Here is a 22,122-nt window from a genome sequence, read left to right as displayed (position 1 = left end):
TAATACACTGGTGAACCCTGTCCCAACTATGAAAACGCCCACAGTTGTTGTGTGACTTAAAGCCTTAGCTGTCTGAGTTTGAACAGTGGATTGTTTTTCACTGGTGCTCACATCACCAAATTTCACTACCGTGACACATCTATGACACCTATGTATTTAAAAAAACAACAAAAAAAACATCCCTTTGAAATGTGGCATGACAAAGCAGTTTTCGTTGTTCAGTGAGTGCGAGGGACATAAGGATTTGAACCTACAGAATGAATTTACACAGAGGCAGTGTCTCAATACTGCCCCAAAGTACGATCAAAAGGCAAACAAACTAAAATACACTATCTACACAGAACAAGAATATACATTAAGAAAGATATCCATGCAAATCTTTGACCTTAGCAAGATTTTACCATAAGTGACAATTATTACTTCAGCATGAATTTTACAATTACAAACCAAACATTCCAAGAATAGGATGGGGATACGCCCCCCCCCCCCCTCCCCACCAAAATAACAAAAACAAACAAACTCAATATAGCTGATGTCCATATTTGTGATGGAATAACAGCAACATACGAGACCAAAATAAATATCAAAAGATTTTATATATATATATATATATATATATATATATATATATATATATATATATATATAAAAACACACACACACACAGTGGTCTTGTCATATCAGCCATCAAGGAATGAATGACACAAAGAATGTTGCGGAGAACAAAATTCTAATAGAAACATTAACTTTAAATGTTCTGCCCTTCCATAACTTTCCCCACAGTAGCAGTGGAGGTTTCTGGATGGGACCACTAACGTGAAAATACCTATTAAGATCCTCTTCTGCCTTGTGGCTTTTATATATAATGCTTTCACCAACGGAGTGGACACATCCCAAAAAGCACACAACATGCCATCACGATGACAGGTTTAGGAGTTTGTTGTTTTGGTCAAATGATTTACACCTATATCTTTGTCACAGTTAATCAGTTATGTATCCTATGGCTAAAATTATTTAAGCTCCTTCAATATATAGCTTTTTGGTAAACTGTGTAGCTGCTTTGGGGGTGACAGTGGCAATTAAACAGCTGCCACATGAGCTTTAAAACCATGCACGGTGACGCGATTGAATCCTGATGAATAAAAACAAGATGGAAAAAATAAAAAATATTTAACAAATGCCATTTGGCTTCACACAAGCTCAGAGCACAACTGAATTAGAATGACTGATTCCGTATTTCAGGAAGGAGGTAGGGAATCGACAAGCCAATGAGTTCATCACACCAGAACATCACACCTATTCTCCAGTATTATTGACATACTGGTCCCAACAGCAACTGAAATCTTTGGGAGGCTGATCGGACAAAGGGGAACGTTTAAAGACTCCATGTCCTTTGTCAGACGTCCTCTCGCTCTCCGCAGACACGGTCCAGCCTGGTCTCGTCTTCGCTCAGGGCCAAAACTTTATAAACATTTAGAGAAACGAGCAAAAAAAGCCAAAATGAAGGGGGAAAAAAAACAAGCTCAAGCTCCTTAAAAGAAGAGCAGGAGAGAACTGGGACACAGGGAAAGAGGGAGACAGAAAACAGAGCAAGGAAAAGAAAACACGAAGGAGCAAAAGAAATGCTGTCTATAGGGCACAGGCAAGGGAGAGACATTGGTCCACTTCAGGATCGCTCCGTCTTTTCCTGGAGTCCTTCGGTCTGCCCAGCCCGGCTCTCTTGGAGCGGTAGGTAGCGTGTGCCAGACCTTATTGCTGTCCGGATGGTTGTTCCCCCAGCCAAAGCCCACAGACGCCAGACTCCCCACACCTGCGTGCGTCGCTGCGGGCCGCTTTTAATCATCGGTCTGCTGCGCGCGGACGACTAAGAGTCTCCTCTTCCCGACCGGCATGCGGGGTCCCGTGGCTCTCAGAAGCCCCCAGAGAACTGCTCGCTGGCTTAGATGGAAAAGCGCCGCGCGTCTACGGCTACGTGTTTAGCTCTGTGCTGCGACATCCTTCCTGTACTGTACATCTGTTCCAGTACCGTGCAGTTAACCCAGTACTGCTTCAGCCAGTATATTAAATGTACTCCAGTACTGCATGTATGTTTAGCCCAATACTGCGAGTCTAATTCAGTACTGTAAACCTTACCAAGTAATATTCAGTACTGTGTGTCTGATCCAGTACTATAAACAGTCTAGTACTGTGTGTATAATCCAGCACTTTTTAAGTATTTAATCCAATACTGCAAGTCTTCATTGTTTGCCTTGTTTGAGTCTTTCAATGTGGTAGCAGAGTTTGAGGGCAGGACCAAGCTTAAGGCCCATGTATTTCATCACCATGTCACTCCTCAACAGCATGAGGGCTTTCCCGTCTATCTCCTACACACACACACACACAAAGAAACAGCTATGAGCTATGATTTTTAACATAACAGACACAGGCCTACAATAAGGAGTCTTTGAAACATCCATCTGAGGGATACTTTTACCATGACCTTTGTGCAACAATTCTACAGCAGGATGGTGTGTCTTTGAGAGTGCGAGAGACCAAGCGTGAGTTTTGTTTGTTTGTGTGTGTGTGTGTGTGTGTGTGTGTGTGTGTGTGTGTGTGTGTGTGTGTGTGTGTGTGTGTGTGTGTGTGTGAGAGAGAGAGCGCGAGTGAGTGTAAGTATTTGTGTGTCTGGGATGTGATGTTGTGCAGAGCTAGGCACTGGTTTTGGGGAGATGGATGCGAGTCTCCCAGGTGAAGTGTAAACACAGATGACGCATGTTCTCAGCAGGCATGTCCTCTCTCTCTCTCTCTCTCTCTCTCTCTCTCTCTCTCTCTCTCTCTCTCTCACACACACACACACACACACACGCAAAAAGCCTTTTTCTGTCACTGACATTAACAGCTATTTGCAGATTTAAAATTCAAATTTTCTTTCCATGTTTCATAAATACAGGGGAAAAAAGCCAAACAAACAGGCGAGAACAAATGAAGTCTAAACAAATGAGCAAACCAGACTCATAACTAGAGTTACCCAGTGCTCAGCGCTCACTGAGAGAGGGAGTTGGGAGCTCTGAAGAACATGCGCTGCAAGACTCACGTGCTTCCTGAAGAGTTCTGCATGAGGAGCCAGGGCCGTGGGGTCAGCGTCTTGCACAAACCGCATCACTTCCTCTATGGACCAGGAAGACGGGCTTTTGCCACCAGGAAGCCTTGGAGTCTCGCGTTCTGCTGCTGCTGCTGCATCAGGACCTGTAGTGGAGCTGGCTGCTGAGGGAGGGGGGGAGAGAGAGAGAGAGAGAGAGAGAGAGAGAGAGAGAGAGAGAGAGAGAGGAGGGAGAGAGAGAGGAGGGAGAGAGAGAGAGAAAGGGAGAGAGAGGAGGGAGAGAGAGAGAGAGAGGAGGGAGAGAGAGAGAGAGAGAGAGAGAGAGAGAGAGAGAGAGGAGGGAGAGAGAGAGGAGGGAGAGAGAGAGAGAAAGGGAGAGAGAGGAGGGAGAGAGAGAGAGAGAGGAGGGAGAGAGGGAGAGAGAGAGAGGAGGGAGAGAGAGGAGGGAGGGAGAGAGAGGGAAGGAGAGAGAGGGAGAGAGAGACAGAGAGAGGAGGGAGAGAGAGGAGGGAGGGAGAGAGAGAGAGAGAGGAGGGAGTGAGAGAGAGAGGGGAGGGAGTGAGAGTGGGAGGGAGAGGAGGGAGAGAGAGGAGGGAGTGAGAGATGGAGAGCAGGGAGAGAGAGAGAGAGAGGAGGGAGAGAGAGAGGGAGAGAGAGAGAGACAGAGAGAGGAGGGAGAGAGAGGAGGGAGGGAGAGAGAGGGAGAGAGAGAGAGAGAGAGAGAGAAGGAGGTAGGGAACAAAAGAGAGTGACAGACAGGCAGACGGATAGAGAGTCAGATAAAGTTCTATAATGTCCATGCCCGAGTATGACTGGTTAATAAGTCCACCACCATGGCTGACTTGCTCACAGCTTATCTGCAAAGCCCAAAGACACACCTCTAAACCGGCCTGGCCTGCAGCCTCCATGGAGCACGGCGTTAGCAAGCGAGGGCGTGCTGCCTGCAGCCGCTCGTGTACACCCCGTGGGGTTGCCCTCGATATTCTGTGTAAATTAGTTACATTCAGACAGCCTCCTCCAGGGAGCCACGTGCTGAGAGAAGCGTTTGAGCTGCAGCAACGCTAATAAGATTATTGTAATGCTCCACTGTCTGTCTGTCTGACTGACTTACTGTTTGTCATGTGGGTTACAGCAGTCAAGCAGACCATAACCCACTGCATATTAATGTTCAGAAATATAAATGACCTGAGCCAGTTCAAAGAATGCAAGGATGAATTCTCAATTTCTTTCTATCTCTAGATAAAAAAAAGAACATTTTGTCTGTCTCTCGCTCACACACACAAACACATTTGCAGTTAAATACAAGAGAACAAGTTATGTAAATCATTCAATATTCAGTTAAACATTAATCAAACATGAAGCTGGCCATGTGGTGTACGTAAGCCAGATGAAGAGAAGCAGTTATGGCAGCTATAGACTCGATTTAAGCCGTAAGTAAGTTATGCAAAATGATACGGATCCAATTCAAATTCACTGTGCCAATTGGGTGAATTTAGAACCTGATGTGTGCCAGGCACTTCAGTTTCAAGTGCCGTGAGGAGAAACACACACCTTCTACTCTTCTGTGGTTGCGTGTAGAGGGGTTAGAGGCATGGCGACGCAGTGCAGGGCCGTTGCCATGGAAATAGGGACTGCTGGGTTGGGACTGGTATTCTGAGGTGCTTCTTAGGGTCTGTGGGCGGGGCGTTATGGAATTGGAGGCGGAGTCCATGAATCGCTGCTCCTTCAATAAGCCGTTCTCTTCTGGAGGTAGGGTCTCGGCTACAAACACACACACACACACACACACACACACACACACACAAGCGCGCACGCACGCACAGAGAGAAAGTAAACACAAACTTGTACCTTTGTAAGCACAGACACAGCACCAAAAACACACAAACAAATCCGCTCAAATGCGCTGTGCCACCTTCCGAGGGATGTGTGTCTGTGTGCAGCAGCTTGGGTGACAGGGGGAGTGAGTAGGGTGGGGAGTCCCTGGAGATCCTCTTCACTCCTCTGTTCAGTGCCGGAGCCTCAGACAGCTCCTCCTTCACTGCGCACAGTGCAAAAAAATCTCAGCTGTCACCATGCCGAGAACGAAAGCAAACGCACGCACGTACTTGTGTGAGAGTGGGGGGGGGGGGGGGGGGGGCACACCTGTCCTGCTCCTTTCATAGGAGCTGTAGGCGGGGCTAAAGGGCTGGCTGTAGGCGGGGCTAAAGGGCTGACTGCTGAACAGGTCATCACACTGCAGGTGTCTGCACACCATCTCCAGGAATTGCAGAACGAACCCGGCGTTGGAGGCCGACGGCAGCTTCACCGTCCGTGTGCCACCGTCTGTGCGCACTGGCCACAAAAAAACTAATTAAATTCAGCCGAAAGTGGCAAATTAAAAACACGGGTAAGACAGCCCTGACTTCTACGGGTCAGATTTACTTAATCAGCTCGAGCTATAATGGCTAGAACAGTAATCTTCACATAATCAGAATCCTGCTACCTATCAGTAATGGAACAATGGTTTTGTACCCTAGGATGGAATCCTGTCCTGGACATAGCGGTCACAGCTCTTGAAATCCAGGTATTATAGGTTTTCTACCCATGCTTCCACCCATGCTAATGATAACTGTCTGGCCACTTTAACTCCACGTGATAACAAAATCCAGGAGCAGAGCTAGATTCGGCCTCCCGTGCTCAATAACCCCTGGCCTGGGAGTCGAAAGCAGAGGGTCTTGGCTACCTCGGACCACCTCTCCGCCTTCGGGCTGGTTCTGCAGGCAACCCAGCAGGACTTTGGGCTGGTAGGCACAGTCCAGGCACGCCTGTACCGTCTGCTGCAGCACTGTGTTCACGGCCCCAGGCCCGAAGTGGTCCGGCAGACGCTGGACCTGCTTGCGATCTAGGTGAGGGCCGCAGTTACCGTGTTTGTTCACGTACACACACACTGAGGGAGAGGGGAGAAGAGAGACTGCAAGTGTGAATCGCGCACATACACACACACACACACACATGCACGCACACACACACGCGCACGCACACACACGCGCACGCACACACACGCACGCGCACACACACACACACACACACACACACACACACGCACACACTAATATTCTAAGCGTAGGAGCCACTGCTGCCGTTGGCCTGGAGGTGTATAGCTTGTCAGGAGCGCCGGCCTTACCAGTGGAGACCACTGACGAGCGGCTGCCCGCCGGAGAAAGGCTGTCCCTGGGCACCTGGGCAGGGGGCACTCTTGAGTCAGAACCTGCAGGTGTGGATATGGAGCTCGGGAGGACCTTGGGCTTCCTCTGAGGCACACACACACACACACACACACACACACACACACACACACACAGAGGAACAATTACAATTAACGCTGAGGATTCTCTGTAAGTACGCAAGACCACTAGTGATGGATGATATGGGAAAAATATACTACAGTTATATACTATATCATACAGTATGAGAAAACCCACAGGTGAACAGTTGATTTTTCCACATCATACGCTTCCAGACAAAATACATTACTATACACCACAACATGAAATACGACAATCTACCAAATGACTAAACACGTGGGTGTACACATGGGTCCCCCCTATGTCATGTGGTTAGAGAGGGAATTCTAAAAATGTCTATTGCTCCATCCGAATGTCTGCGGTTTGTGTAACCGTTCACATCAGACGCACCCGAAACGTCTGCTGACGGCAAGTTTCCCTCAGTGGCTGAAGAGCTCATTTGTTGGAATGTACAATTACAACTGCACAGACTTTAATGCAAGTAGCACAAGCCAATCAACACGCGAACACCCACGACCCCTCCCACCCCAAGCACCACCCACGCTCCACCCCTCACCTTGCTACCAGGCTTGGGCCCTCTCTTCTTGTGCGGGCGCGGGGCGATCTGCGGCGTGGGCGTGGCGCCCCCCGGTGGAGCAACTGCATCCTGAGCTGCCGCCGACGCCGCCAGGGCCTTCAGCAGGGCCATGGTCTCGCTCTTGGGCCTCCGACCTCTCACCCCCTTGCGGACTGGCAGCGGGGGGAGGGGCGTGGGAAGGCGGTACGCCGGCTGCATGGAGCGACGCGTCGGCTTGGACGGAGAGGAAGAGGAGGAGGAGGCAGAGGAAAGGGCAGGGGACGGCTTCGGGAGGGTGACTGTGGAGGGGCAAAAATAATTCCCTGGTTAGCGCGCCGGCAGCGTGAGGCTCAGTTTGGAGCGCCAGCGGAGTGCTTTGGCTTGCTTTGGGCACCATGTTTGCATCAAAAATGGTCTGAGAAAGACACCCGGTACCCAACGACGACAGAGAGTGGATATGGACCAAAGGAACTGGGGCGAAGCGCAGCGAGAAGGCTTTTCAGAAAGCACAGGACCTCCTGCTTCCTGCGCCCTCTGCGAGAGGAGGAAGCACGTTATTCCCATGTCCCGACTCTTTTCTCCGGGGGTTAAAGAAGTCTAGGCACAAGTGCAAACGCAAAACAAACGCACGCAGTTAAAAGGTCACAACATGCTAAATATGTGACAGGTACACAGGCAAACAGCACAGTGCTCCCACAACACCAGGCTCACGCAGGTTACTGTTGCGCGCGCGTGTTTGCACGTGTGAAAGTTAAAGAAAGAAAAACAGAAAGAAAGAGTAGGATTGGAGCGTGAGGGTGTTTGTGTGTGTGTGTGTGTGTGTGTTTAAGATTAAGTGTTTACCCTAAATAACTCCTGTATGACTAAGCTGGTGGGCAATGTGAGAGGGAAAAACCCCTGGGCCAGTGTCCCAGCGTTCCCTCTGCACTGATCGAGCAGCATATGGGAATGATCACTGCCTCATCATCCCTGTGACCCACTACCCTCGAGAGGCGGTGTGCGCGCGCTGGGCTACATCTGTGGCCTGGTCAAGGGGTGTGTGTGTGTGTGCGTGTGTGTGTGTGTGCGTGTGTGTGTGTGAGATGAAATCAAACAAACAATATAAACTAAAAATAATGAATGCAGGAAAAGAGGAGGGGCCCTAAAGAGGGGGCGGAGAAACAGCACAGAACCAGCAAGGACAGAGAGAGAGAGAGAGAGAGAGAGAGAGAGAGAGGCTAAAAATAAATAAATAAATAAAGATCGGTCTATTAATAATCATAATCCTGGTAAATATTCATATTCAAACAGTTCTGGAGCTGCAATGATAAATGAGCAACAGCAAAACTCCAAAGACAAAACACATGCTCAGCTAACACCAGCTTGCAGGCTTACAAATGCTCACATACTTGGTTGTGATTTAGGCGCTAGCAAAACTGCTGCAGACACAGATTTAAAAACAAACAAACCAAAAAACAAACAGTCGTATTTATAATATTTAGATTAAAATTCTAATTTGTATATTTAAATTTAAAAAATTAAACGTAAATAACAGACTGCATATTGATGCAAGTCGCGCATTTTCCATTATGAAATGCATAAATTATATTCTGGTATAATACAAAAATAAATATCCAAATAAAACCCAGAAGCACAAAACGCGAGCTAGTTTAATGCACCAGAAGACCCAACCGGCTCACGTCAAAAGGAGTAAAACGTGCTTGCGATTCGGACCAAAAAAAAAAGAAGAAAAGGGGGGCATTTCCTGCCCTCGCTCTGCTCGGTCACAACGGAGACAATCACCGGTCCAACGCGGTACCGTGAGAGAGGACCGAGTCACAAACAGAAAACGGAACAAAAGCCGGTTAACTCACCGCGCAGAAACGGCTCCGGTCGCTCCGGGGAACAACCGGCAACCTGCGCGGCCACTGACCTGAGGCCCCTCGGGTCACACGAGACGACCGGCGAAAGCGCAGCGGCGAGCGCGGCAGCAGAGACCGAGAGCGCGGGGCCGACGGCTCCCGTCGAACGGAGAGGGAGGGAGGGAGGGAGGGAGGGAGCGCGCGCGGCGGGGAAGGCGGAGCGGTAAAACGGTTAAAAAAAAAAAAAAAAAAAAAACACGCGCGCGAGGCTGGGAGAGATCTCAGCAAGGCGCTGATGTCCAGGGGAGGGTCACGGACGAGGACCGGGAAGGACGCTGCAGAGAAACGACTATTTTGTATTAAAAAATTAATTAATTAATAATAAAAAAATAATATTATATATATATATTTTTTCTTTTTAAAAAAATTAATATTTTTTTATATATATATATATATATATATATATATATATATATATATATATATATATATATATATATATAATATTTTTTTTTCCCTTTTCTCTCTCATACGGACCCGGTGCGTATATGGTGCGTGGCGATAAACGGCCACCGTCTGACTCGTAAGTACCGCGCGTCCCCCAGGTTCTCCCAGCTGCTTCATCTCTTGCACTGCTCGAGTTTCGGAGGTTTTTAATCAATTTTAATGTTTAAATTTAAAGCTTGGCATAAGGCTCTGCGACATGCGTATGCCGCCGTAAAAAAGCACACCTCTTCTCTACCAACCTCGATTACCACGACTACGATAATTATAATAGTCTCAGTGCATTTGAAACGGAATCATTTCAATGTTAGAACAGCGGAGGGATTTTACAATCCATAACGATGACCCTTAATGGAAGAGGAGACCGTTGCCAGTGCTGCTATGACAACAAGGATGATTGACAGCTGCAAACCCGGCCAACCTCTTGCCTTTGTCTGAGCTAATTAAAGCTACTTTTCAATTAAATCCCATTATGTCACATAACCTTATCTAAAATTTAATTCAGCCGAGAAAAGGCATCAGTCGCTTAAAAATTTTAACTCAGATGGACATAAAGCGAGACAAAATTACAGTACATGCAATGTATTTTGGGGTATGTTGTCATAGCAACATTTTTTTCTCAAATTATATATTCTAATGAAAATGGATGACACAAATGGATTTATGTTAATTGTTTTTCCTACTAAATGTAACCTAGCAGGATGGAGGCACAGAGAGCAGAAAACCAGGTCAAAACACGCTACAAGACTGACACTTAACTGAAATTTATAAATATTTCCAATATTCTTCCAATCATTACCACTCATGGGCCTGCAGTCCACCATAAAATAATCACATCGAAAATGACTGTAAATCTGGCAACATGAATGTACAAAAGTAAAGCATGTATTATTACAATAGAGTGATTCGATGTGAACTATTGCTTCATGTTTGTTATTAGTCTGCAATGCTACTATTACCAAACTCACTCCCAGGGTTGCGTAAAATAACAGAGATTTTCCCGTGTCTTGATTTATTGTGATTACATTAAAAATTCCAAAAAGGTCCCGCTTTATCATGGCCTAAAATAAATGTGTGCGCCCTCTAGTGTACAAACAGAAAAATGGCAAACTCAAACCCCCAACAACCAGCCAACCAAATAAACAGTAAAATATGTGACATCCAAACACATTTCCCTCCTTGACTGTGTTCTAAATAGCCTACAACACACTTCTCCTGTACTGATTTGGCACCAAATCAGTATGCCACATGCAAACAAAATGAATTTTTCCAGTACACAAGATACCCAGATAATGTACCACTCCAGCCACATATTCCTGACAGGAGCTATCTTCATGGTGCACTGCATCCTGTCATGCAAAGGTGGCGGAAAATCTTTCTTAACTGGCCGGAACCTTCATATATTCACGTGTGCCTTTATGGTTCCCGTTCATCGTGTATTGAACACTACATTGCACACTACTACGGGGACCAGTGGTAGTACTGAGTGCAACATGCAATATACAGTATGAAGTAGGCTACTTTGAACAAAAGGCTACTTTGAGCCTTTGTCTTTCATTGCTGGGAAGTGTGTCTAGTCATGCAAGCCGTTTTTGTGTCATAGGCCACTGCTGTGTGTTACATAGCCAACTATTTCAACTAAGTCACAGCTCAGATTTGAACAGTTAATAATAAATTCTTACAGAGGTTAATATGCGACCCAAGAGGCAAAATTGGCAGCGAGAACCCTACCGCTCAGTCCACTGACAGCCGCAATTTCCCCCTGCAGACTAAACCTACAGTCTCTCTGAAGAACACATTTCCAGCTCGCTTCAGACGACGAGGATATGAGACTATAGCTTGACCTACTTAACACAGCATCCAAGACTTATACATGTCTCGACTTTCATGAATCTAACAGCCTTATTTTACAAGGCTATACTGAAGTCTTGTAAAATATATTGCTATAGGGCCTTTACAGCGCCACAAAAAGTTTAGGAACTACCGAGTGTATAGACGTATGCTGCCACCTTGTGGTTGCTGATGAGCATTGCTGGAAAGTCTAGAAATATTCTTTATAATACTGTATATAAAATTATACAAGAACACTTTGACTAAACTGTCTTGACCATCCTGGTATTACAACATTAGTAGAAGGGAACAGATATTAGAAAAGAAAGTCTATCCTGGGCACTGTAATTAGAACCTAAACATTTCAAGGCAGTCTGGCAGTATAACCAATTAAAAACCTCCCTAAAAGAGGTGGAAACTTCCCTAAAAGGACGCTTGTGTGTGCATGCGGCATAGAGTAGTGGGCTAAGCACCAAATGTGTATGTCTGTCATGACTGAGACTTACAGATCTCATTTTCAGGTTAAAGAAAGTCAATAAATAAGTGTCCTTTGGTGCTTGTTCTCACAGCATTTAAGATGCCCTCATATTAGCTGCCCAGCCTCCAGCACACAGGGTGAAGAGTCATCTTTACAGACACGTTTTAGGCCCCGACAGTGTGGACCAGGTTACACCCGTTATGTGACTCACTGCTGTTCCCGGGCGGCTGCAGGCTGTGTTTGGTCACCGAGCACCAGCCCACGGGGAAGATGTCCCTGGAGTCGTAGCGACACCAGTAATCGAATGCCCCCCTCCAGCCGTCGAACATGATGAAGACCTCATCGCCCTTGATCTCACCGACGGTGGCGGGGCAGATGAGGTATGGGTTCTTCTTGTCCACCGCCTCCAGTTTCATGCCAGGCTTGAAACCGTTCTGAGGCGGCCTCTGAGGTTCCTGCAGGAGGGGGCGAGAAAGCCACGAGTCAGACTGCGGCACAAAAAGGGCAGGGGGGGTGTGTGTGTGTGTGTGGGGGGGGGGGTAATCGAACACAAGACCAGGCGGAGAGAGACGCTGGCGGGCAGGTGACGCGGGCACCTTTTTGAACGCGGAGCCGGGCGCCATCTCAGCCCCGTTCAACGTCCTCAGCAAGAACATGGGCCAGGAGGAGGCGTTCATCCTGAACCCTGCGTGCACAAGAGACAGAGCGAGGAAAAGAGGGAAAGACAGAGGAAAAGGGAGAACAGGAATGAGAAAAGCTGCGATTTGTGAGTCAAATGCAATCAACCATTTCTCCGCATGCCTCTTGTGCGTTTACATTCCGATTTAAGAGGCTGTCCTGTGTGAAAACACTGAAGTGAGAATATTGTCATCGTGTTAGGTATTATTACATTCACATTTAAGTATTTCAGGGCCAAAAGATTTGCTTCTGAAGTTGTCTATGCAACAGTAACAATGAGACTAAACTGGATCCATGAATGTAAGTGGACGTTCTCCTCTACCCAGCGGCGGCTGCAGCATGTCTCCGTTCTTCTCGCACGTCCCTATTGGCTGAATGTCAGACGAGTCGACCAATCTCCAGAAATCATTGGTGTTGTCGCTGCCATCCAGGCGCAGCCGGAGCCTTATGCCCGTCATGCCCATCACCGTGGCGATGCAGACTGACGTGGAGTTGCGAGGGTCGCGAGCCTCTAATTTCATGCCTGCTTTGAAGTCGTTTGAGGGAGGGATACGAGACTAAAGACAGAAGACATTTGTTTACATTTTAAGCATTTGCCCTTTAGTATTCTTTTCAACACACTTTAAATACATTAACAACATTAAATATTTGCATGAATGTTATTCCCAAACAGGATTCAATACCCATTAAGCGCAGAGGGGCCGTGATCATTTCAGTTTGGTTAAAGTGACGTGCATTTTCCTGGAATCTGTGCACTGAAGAGCAGACATAGATCTGCAGCTCTCCCTGTTGTGGTTTAGGGGAGCGAACAGAGTCACATGACCTGCTGCGTGCGGTGCTCCTTTACCTGTCTGAAACAGCTGGGCGGGGCAGGTGTGGACGACGTCTCCTTCAGATACTCCTCCCAGGTGAAAGACTCGGGAGCTACGCACGAACGAACACATGGATGCACGCACTTTTCATTGCATGTTCTACAGAACGTAATACACAATGTGCTGTTGCCAGTGGCGTACACAAGAGGGTGCTCTAATTATAAAAACAGAACACCCTTTCAACTCGATTTCTCAGAGCCCTGGAAACTAATCTTGTGTTTTAAAAAACAGAACTTAAAATTTGAATGAGTGATTAACAGACAGGGAAGTTCATCCAACACCAGTTAGAACCATCTCTGTACGAGTTAACAATGGTTATAGAAGTAAACGCTGATTAGAGATCAGTGTTTCAGCTGATGGTGTATTACCTTTAACTGGCGCAGGGCCCTGGGTGTTGACAGGCGTGCTCCTGCCTGGCCTCTCCTTCTTACCATCTTTCTGATCTAGAAACAGAGACACCGAGCATTAAATGAATGCCGCAAGAATTCCGCCCATCCACAGAAAGCTGAAGATGAACTTGGATGTGCAGTTCTGCAGCAGTACTGCATGGCACGGCTGTAGAAGAATATACAGTCACTGCCAAGCTCAAACAGAAGAAAAAAAAAGATGCGAACAGCAAATTGTGAGGTGGGTTTACTCTCAGACTCGATATAAAGCCAAACATGCAGAAGCTATTATTTGTTTTTTGGGGGGGTTTATGCAGCATAAATGTGATAGCCTGGGGGAGTGCTTGGCCTTGTTCACATCAGAAAGCCCCGCCCATGGCAGATTGGATCCACCTTTCAGCGCGGTCCTCCCCATGCTGATTCGCATGTGTTCAGTGGTACCGGTGCAGTCCTACAGAACCCCACCATGCAACCTGTTGGTGGAGAGAGAGAGAGAGGTGATCAGCTGCCAGAGCACCGGGACCACAGGTTCCTGCCGGATGCGGGGTGTCACTGCCCCTTGTCGAGAACACTCTGGTTCCAGCACATCTGCAAACAAAAAGACCCCCGGACATGACGCGGGAATGTAAAGAAAAGGGAGTACCCCACCGCCATCTGCGTTTAGCACAACAGGGGTTGTACAATATGGACAGAACTTTGTGCCGTGATGCCATGAGGCACCACGTGAGAACGGGGGCTGCAAATCCGAGCGCCAACCTGCCAATGGCTGCTGCTCATCAGAAAGCGCTGGTGGGAGACTGTGAAGAGTGCAGTCAGATCCACAGAGGATTGGCTACGGGGGATCGGAGTCAGACCCTCACGGACTGCAACGCAATCCAGCATCTCTTTCAGTGAACCCAGAAACCCTTGCTTCAGACACCTCTTAAACCAATCCTTGTGCCTGCAGTACATGTCTGAGCAGCTCCGTGCTTGGCTGATTTGTCCACGAGTGACTGGAGTTTTTGTAAGGCCAAAATTAGCTTCGATTGTCCCGGGAGCAGTAATTCGAGTTCAGCAAGTTCATTTTTATATTATTCGTCATAAATGTTCAGCCTCACTAGCGTGACAGGCTTTCTGCGATGAAATGTAACAGTGCCACTCATATACATGCAGCACCAGTAGACTTATAACTTAACAGTCATTATTCGTTTGGGGATAAAAGAAAATCCCTCTAACAATTCCATCACGCTCGGGGAAAAAGCGCACGCTGGTCCCAGCAGGTGTGGACGCAGTTAGCTTAAACGTCCATTTAGGAAGGCTTTTAGCGCTGTGTCGAAAGCGGCGGCTGTACGTTAACCGACCAATTGACCGTGCCTGCTCACCATGCTTCGACAGGCTGTCAGCACGAACTCACGCAGGAGCTCCACACCCGGGGCTGTCCCACTCGACTCTGACCAGGGATGTTTATGCGATAAACGTATTCCAATACATCCATAGTCACAATAATAAAAAAAAAGTTCACTATAACGGCATGGAGCAATAATATTGTTATATTGTTATTAATATTATTATATATATTGATCGTTGTTATATTAACAACGATCAATAATGAGGTACTGATGTGACATTTGCGTAGTGCTATGCCCTGTAATAAAACTCCGGAGGTAAAGATTGCTTTCTAAACGATTATCCATCTTCCACATAAGTAAGCAGGCCTGCCGACCCACGTGCTGATGCAACATCCAGTGCTGGGACGTCGCACTGGACGGTCACCCTTGACAACGTGAGCTGTTGAGCCTTGATAGAGGTGCTGGCCCCAGCCTCAGCCCACTAGCTGAAAGTGCACTCAGGATTCGCCATGCGTCCAGCAAAGGTGCGGAGCTCCGGTAAACGCAGAGGAAGGATGAAACGTTAGTGGCAGTGCCTGTCACCCAGATGTCTGTCCGTTTTTCATATCCGCAAGAAAGAAGCGCCGGATGATGCCAATTAGCAGCAGTGGGGCATCCATCCACCTGTCCGAACATCAACCACATCACGGGGTGGCTTTGGTTGCATCTCTGCCTCGACTCCCCCCTCCGGAGACATCAGGCCTGACAGATGAGCAGCAGGCAGTATACAAGCAAGAGCTTTTATCAGCATAAAAAAATAAACACGAACTTTCAGGATTGTGAAGCTAAGTGGCTTAGACAATGCACAATATGCATATCTATTGCAGTGCAACCTGCCATGGGGGCCTTGTTTTCTCCACCATCCCTCCTTCTCCTTCTCCTCCTCCTCTTCTTCTTCTCCTTCTCCTCCTCTCTCATCCTTCCATGTTTTCTCCCAGACTCCTCTGGGCTCTGAATGCGAGTGTGTGTTTATGGCTCGTGTGTGTGTGTGTGTGTGTGTGTGTGTGTGTGTGTGTGTGTGTGTGTACATATGAGGGGCGTGTATGGTGGAGCCTTAGAAATCATGAAAGGCATTCCACGCACCCCCTCCTCCCAGAGTGAGTCTGAGCACCCCAACCCAAATCCTGCCCCCCCTCCCTCCTGGCCTCTTCTAAATGAATTCCACTCATTCCAATCAGAGCGCAGACTCAGGCCCCAAGAGAACAGTGGTTGTTGTGGTATTTGAAGGCACATGTTGGACTGTAATCGTAGCTTAATTAATTTGTAACTTAAAAATGACATGAGATGTGTTTCTGCTGTGTGTGTGTGTGTGTGTGTGTGTGTGTGTGTGTGTGTGTGTGTTTGTGTGTGTGTGTGTATAAATGCACATATAAACACATATGCAAGCTGCAAAACAAATCGCCTCTTGAGAATAATTAATGCTATTAACACTAATAATTAACCATTACTTTCTATATGCTAGAGTGCATCCTAACTGCCGAAGGCTATAGCCTACTACACCTGTGTAAAGAGTGCTCTGGCATTCCAGAGAAAGTATAGACACCCTTTTAAAAATATTAAATATTACTCAAGTAAAGGTAGAAGCCCTTTATTCATATTTTAATACCACAGTTACAGCACACAAGCACTTGCTTTTAAATGTACTTAAGTGTCTAAAGTAAAAGTACCATGAGTTATTATAATTCTAACTATGTTACATTCATTTGAGAAACAATTTCCAATAAGGAGACCATAAAAATAAATGCAATGATTCCTTCTTGTTTCAATCATATCTTCTGAACATAAAAGCAAGAGTGTGACAGTGACTGGTCCCCACAGACAATGCAAGGGTAGACCCACATGACCGCTATATATACCGCTACATGGCTGTAGCTAGCTGTAGCTTAAATGTTGTAATTGCATGGCTGTAGCTTAAACGTTGTAACTGCATGGCTGTGGCTAGCTGTAGCTTAAACGTAATTGCATGGCTGTAGCTAAATGCTGTAATTGCATGGCTGTAGCTAGCTGCTGTAATTGCATGGCTGTAGCTAGCTGGTGTAATTACATGGCTAGCTAGTTGTTGTAATTGCATGGCTGTAGCTAGTTGTTGTAATTGCATGGCTGTAGCTAGCTGGTGTAATTACATGGCTGTAGCTAGCTGGTGTAATTACATGGCTGTAGCTAGTTGTTGTAATTGCATGGCTGTAGCTAGCTGTTGTAATTACATGGCTGTAGCTAAATGTTGTAATTACATGGCTGTAGCTAAATGTTGTAATTGCATGGCTGTAGCTAGCTGTTGTAATTACATGGCTGTAGCTAAATGTTGTAATTGCATGGCTGTAGCTAAATGTGGTAATTGCATGGCTGTAGCTAGCTGTAGCTAAAAGTTGCAGCTGTATGTCAGTGACTCAACAGGTGAAACAAAATCAAGAAAGATCGCCATGCTTACATTTTTAAAAGCGCACCATATTCTTTAGGATGTTTTAGGCAATCCGATTTCCTTCCACTTCAGAGTAATAAGCCCCGACACAAGCAGAAAGCAGTGGAGCGAAAAGCAGGATATTTTACCTTGGAATGTAGTGGACCAAAAACAGCAAGTCTCCAAATATGGAAACACTTTTCATACAGTGCACATATCTGAAAAGTACAGACTTGTACCAGAGGTCCTCTGCTGGCGTCCACCACCGCCTTTACGGTCCTGCGCATGAGCGGAGCTGTTCGGAGACCCGGGAACAGCAACGGCAGAAAGGCGGCAGAGGGGAACCAACCCCCGAGCTAACCGCAGCTGCTTGCTGCCGCTTTAACTTCTGCCACCGCCGAGAACAAAGCGCCATAACTCACGCTGACCTAACCGATCGTAAAAGCCGCGGCACAAATAAAAGTGGACCGAGCTGAATTGGACTGAACAGTAATTCACTTCACTGTGGGTTAAAAGAGCCACGGGAGCTCGGGGGGTGTTGGAGGAAAGGCTCTTAGCAGAAAAAAACAATTACGAGCGACCCCCGACACAAACACAGGCCGCCCCGTCTCCCGCCAAGGCCACTCTGTCATTTTAATTACTGCCAGGGGGAGGAGTGAGACAGAAAGAGACAAATCCGCAGCACGCTTTACAAGTTCACAACTGGAAGCTGCGCTGCCAATTTCCATTTTAACCTCCCCCAATTACAAAAGTAGTAGTTTGCCCAGAACACCAGCACTGATACCAAAGACGAATGCCACTAAATTACTAAAGTTAGAATCTTTCTGAGACAGCTCACTCTTGAAAAAGTAAATGTTGTCTGAACATGCCCGAAAACACATGCAAAACTTCTACACAGATGTTGCATGTTTGAAACACTGAAGCCTGTGATATGTCATTATTGTCGATTGCTATCAACATGCAAACATGCGAATTGCACATTTCACAGCTACAGTAGGAAATGTTGTGTTTCTTCAGGTATGACATGAGGGCCTCTGTCTGCTGCCCTGTCACGGCAAACAAATAAAACTCAGACCGCACACGAGAACAGCCAAGGGCCAGTCGGGAATGTAAAAAGTGCAAGTTGGTACAAATGCCTGAGGATTCCGGAACTCTGAGAACAAAGCTGCTTCAGCTATCTGAGAATTCCGGAGAAGGTTGAGGGGAATGGAGCTACCAAGGCTGAAAGGTGCTGGGCCCACGCTCGAGGCCCAAAAACACACCCCACATCCCTCCACCTCTGTCCAACTCTCCCTGAACTCAGGATAATTACGGGGGGAGGGAGATGCGGAGAGACCACCCGAGTGGAAAAGAAAGGCAGCCCATCCCAGAAGTTTGCGGGCCAGCGGCAGTAAGGCTGCGGCTGTCAGCGATGAGCGCCGACACTGCGTGAATGAGCGAATGCGTCGAGACTTCCCAGGGTTTCAGAGCCTCTGAACGCATAGCATAAAATGAGACAAGGATCCTAAATTCTTCATAAAAGACCCACATTCATTTAGGTTTTAATTGCTTGACACAAATTCAAACATTGGATTTAATTTTGCTATTTAAAATTGGCTGGCAATTTGGGGACTCAATTATCCAATATGTTGACTAAAGGGATCCTGTAGTCATGCTCGTGGAACTAGCCTTGAATTGCTCTGCCTACTTATATCATGCCCATGTAAAGCCCATAAGTGGCATGGAAATCAGGAAACTTAATACAGCTAATAGCAGGCTTTTTTAAAATGTTAAAACTCCACCTATCAGCGAGAACTCGTGCTACCAGTTTTGTATGAGTGTGGAAAACATCTCCCTGGCAGTGCAAAGATCTTCTCCTGATGCGCAGGAAGTCTCGCAGTCAGGTCTGGATGACACGCTCCACCTACATCAGGTGATGTGCCTGATGCAGGCAGACCCCGCTCACCTGAGTTCAGAAGAGACCATGTTCTGGAGACGACTCATGCCAAAACCCAGGGACAATAACAAGGTGCTAGAGCAAAAAGGCCATCTCTTGCAAATCACAGAGAGAGAAAGAGAGAGAGAGAGAGAGAGAGAGAGAGAGAGAGAGAGAGAGAGAGAGAGAGAGAGAGAGAGAAAGTCAGAGGAGGTAAAGACAGAAAATGAAAAGTGTACCGAATATTCTTTTGAACTGCCCTGCTGTATAACACACCTCTGAACATGAAAGGATTAACAGGGCAATTATAACAATGTAATACGTGTGTGTCACTGCATGCCAAAGTGGTTCACACAGGAATTCTGTTAACATTTCAATGCAACTATGGTTTGTCAACCTGTTTTCTGAGAGGCACTAAGAATTTCCAGACCTGTCTGTTGCCACCCACCAACAGTACACGGGGTACATACAACCGCTCAGGTAAGGCATGTAGTGCGAGTGAGTGCAATCCCACCCTTGTAGAAGTGCAGGTCAGAAGCCACAGTGGGTCGCATGCATCCTGCTTCCCAAGCCTAGTCCCACCCACTGAGAGAAATGTGAATACACAGTACAGCTGTGTGTGTGTGTGTGTGTGTGTGTGTGTGTGTGTGTTAACGCAATCCTGAACCTCAGCTGCTTTACAGTTATCTGCTCACAAGTCTCACAATTAGCGCCTCTTTTTAAGACAAAGCTGTCTGCTGGACTACATATATTTAAAATTTGTTTTGAAACTTAAAAAAAATATATATATATATATATATATATATATATATATATATATATATATATATAACATTTAAAATATTAAAATATTTAATATTTTGTCAATGGTAACAAAAAATAATGACAAAATCACAACCTTGAAAAAAGCTTTATACTGAGTATAAAATAAAACACAATTAGAAAATGTATCTAAAATGGAGATGACTGACTTCCATGACTAGTGATACTGTAGGCACTCATGACTGTGCTTCCTCCACAAAGCCCAAGTGTGCTGAAACCGAGAAGGTTTTGCAGAATCGATTCATATTAAGCGAGCGCCTTCACATTATCCATTAAATTAAACCTGTATCTTATCCATGTAGTTAAAACCTGTCAAAAATCGCAAGTGATAAAAGGGCAAGTAGTTTCTGTCTTGCTCACTACATAAGAAAGAGAAAAAATGAACCGATGTTAATCTGCAGGCGAACTGTTTTAACTGTGTTAATCAGAGTGTAGGCTAACTGCACTGTTTTTTAACACAGCAGCTCTAAATAGCGATTTGAATCAAGGTTAACAATGCATTATTTCTGTTGCTATGAGAGGAAGAAGTCTGAATTAACAGAACTCCTTATCATGTGCACATGTTAAAAGCGTGAGAACAAAGACGCAAGAGAGCAGGGAAATTAGTGTCATAATTTTAGATTGATGTGCATCTCAGTGTGTGTTCAATGTGTACTCTTGCAGGTGTACCATAGTCCTCCTCTTTGGTAGTCTCTGCATGCATGATAAAACATTTTGCTGGATAACAATGAGAGGGGCATCGTACATTTAATGAATGGATATTTTATTTGACACCTCAGATTAGCACTCAGGCACACAAAAATATTTTCTGTTGATATTCTATAGTGAAACAGGTAGCAAAGCAACACAAATATGTATTTACAAACTGGCCAAAACATACCATATTATAAACAGACAATTCATCAACTGAGGCTCAACATAACTTTTGAAAAAGAATGTGATCAAACAAACATACTTATTTATATCCTTGTGGGATACTCATGATCATTTATTACACATTATATTAAATATTTACTAGAAATATATCATCTTCTTAAATAATTGTGAACTCCATAGCAACAGAAGCGACGACGCGACAAAGCTGAGAATATAACTTCCTTGTGCAGATTTCCCCACACAAAAGAAGCAAAATCTTGATCAAAAAGTGTCTCTCCACTCTAAATCTGGGGGACGCTGGACAACCGTCTACACATCACTACAGCCAAGACCGTCCCAACTGATCATCAGCGAAAACCCACGCCTATTTAAAAAGTAACCCTTAATATTAAAACGTACACACCAATATTAAGTAAACGTGAAACTTCCATAGGTAATAAAGTACTCTAGGTATTGTAATACCGGGTACTTCGGTGTAATCCGTTTTAAAAGGCCTCTCCATGCGTCACTTTTGGGCCCGCTGACGACTCTCATAAAGTCATGAGGACTGGAAAAGGAAACGATTGACGAGCAGCCATCAACAAACAACACGTCCGAGCAAACTATAGCTTGGACATCTATGCCAAAGCGGACGAATCCATCAGCCTTCCTTAAATCCAAGCCGACAGGATGAAACCGAGAGAATTGCGGAGACGAACGCCAAATAAATATTAGTGCTAACGGGGGGTAAACGCCCATCAGTAGGCAACCACTTTGGAAATAACATAAATCCAGAAATACACTGCGAGGGAAGAAAGTGTTGACAGTGAAGGTATCGTTTAAAATCCTTTCGATCCAACCAGCAGGAGAAATTATTTTTGGCACCGGATATACCGAACGTTTATATAGCGCGTAGAATCGGTTAAAGGCCAAAAGGAATCACCTTACCTTGACAAATCTGTCGAAATTGAAGCAGATCTTAGTACTTTTCGTGGAACCTAGCCGCCATATTTCGATCCCCTGTGCGCATGTTCACCAGCGAGAAACGTTACGTTTAGAGTTTTCCACTGGAGCTCCTCTACACCGCCCACTAAATGCAGGGTTATTCACGAACATAACTTTCATTATGACAAATAACTAAAAAAAAGAAGAACCAAACCATTTTCTCACAGATGAATTTGTACTTGCAAATAGTTACTTAAGGTAGATGGATAATAAAAGCATTGCTTCTCAAGTGACCTGTAGGCCTACAGCAAA

At 45.9% G+C, this 22,122-nt stretch overlaps 1 protein-coding gene across 3 annotated transcripts; it reads right to left on the bottom strand.

Moving 5' to 3' along the window:
- Positions 1-624: 624 nt before the first annotated feature.
- LOC113570318 (sex comb on midleg-like protein 2) lies at positions 625-21,880 on the bottom strand. 3 transcript variants are annotated; one of them, XM_026998652.2, is made up of 15 exons: positions 21,814-21,880; positions 13,902-13,981; positions 13,491-13,565; positions 13,098-13,174; positions 12,573-12,807; positions 12,169-12,257; positions 11,784-12,027; positions 6,920-7,218; positions 6,243-6,369; positions 5,802-6,005; positions 5,222-5,410; positions 4,992-5,117; positions 4,631-4,840; positions 3,074-3,243; positions 625-2,363 (listed from the first exon to the last, which is right to left on the bottom strand). In XM_026998652.2, the coding sequence occupies exons 2-15, from the start codon at positions 13,933-13,935 to the stop codon at positions 2,238-2,240; spliced, it is 2,205 nt and encodes a 734-aa protein (XP_026854453.2). In that variant the 5' UTR covers positions 13,936-13,981; positions 21,814-21,880; the 3' UTR covers positions 625-2,237. The 3 variants fall into 3 exon arrangements, with proteins under 3 accessions (XP_026854453.2, XP_035377224.1, XP_035377225.1); XM_035521331.1 differs by having other exon boundaries at positions 3,074-3,240; XM_035521332.1 differs by lacking the exons at positions 13,098-13,174; positions 13,491-13,565; positions 13,902-13,981; positions 21,814-21,880 and having other exon boundaries at positions 12,538-12,629.
- Positions 21,881-22,122: the final 242 nt, after the last annotated feature.

Source organism: Electrophorus electricus, chromosome 22 (assembly GCF_013358815.1).
Source record: "Electrophorus electricus isolate fEleEle1 chromosome 22, fEleEle1.pri, whole genome shotgun sequence".
Classification (NCBI taxonomy): Eukaryota; Metazoa; Chordata; class Actinopteri; order Gymnotiformes; family Gymnotidae; genus Electrophorus; species Electrophorus electricus.
Note: the sequence above shows the minus strand (reverse complement) of the source record. Positions and strands in the feature narration are given on the sequence as shown.

Bases quoted from the DNA above. Each gene is read 5' to 3' on its own strand.
- LOC113570318 (XM_026998652.2), bottom strand. From the start codon at position 13,935: ATGCGAATCAGCATGGGGAGGACCGCGCTGAAAG. The intron at 6,006-6,242 runs GTAAGGCCGGCG...CCTCTCCCTCAG, and splicing joins CTCGTCAGTGGTCTCCACTG to TGTGTGTGTACGTGAACAAA. The intron at 3,244-4,630 runs GTGTGTGTTTCT...CCCCTCCCTCAG, and splicing joins CAACCACAGAAGAGTAGAAG to CAGCCAGCTCCACTACAGGT.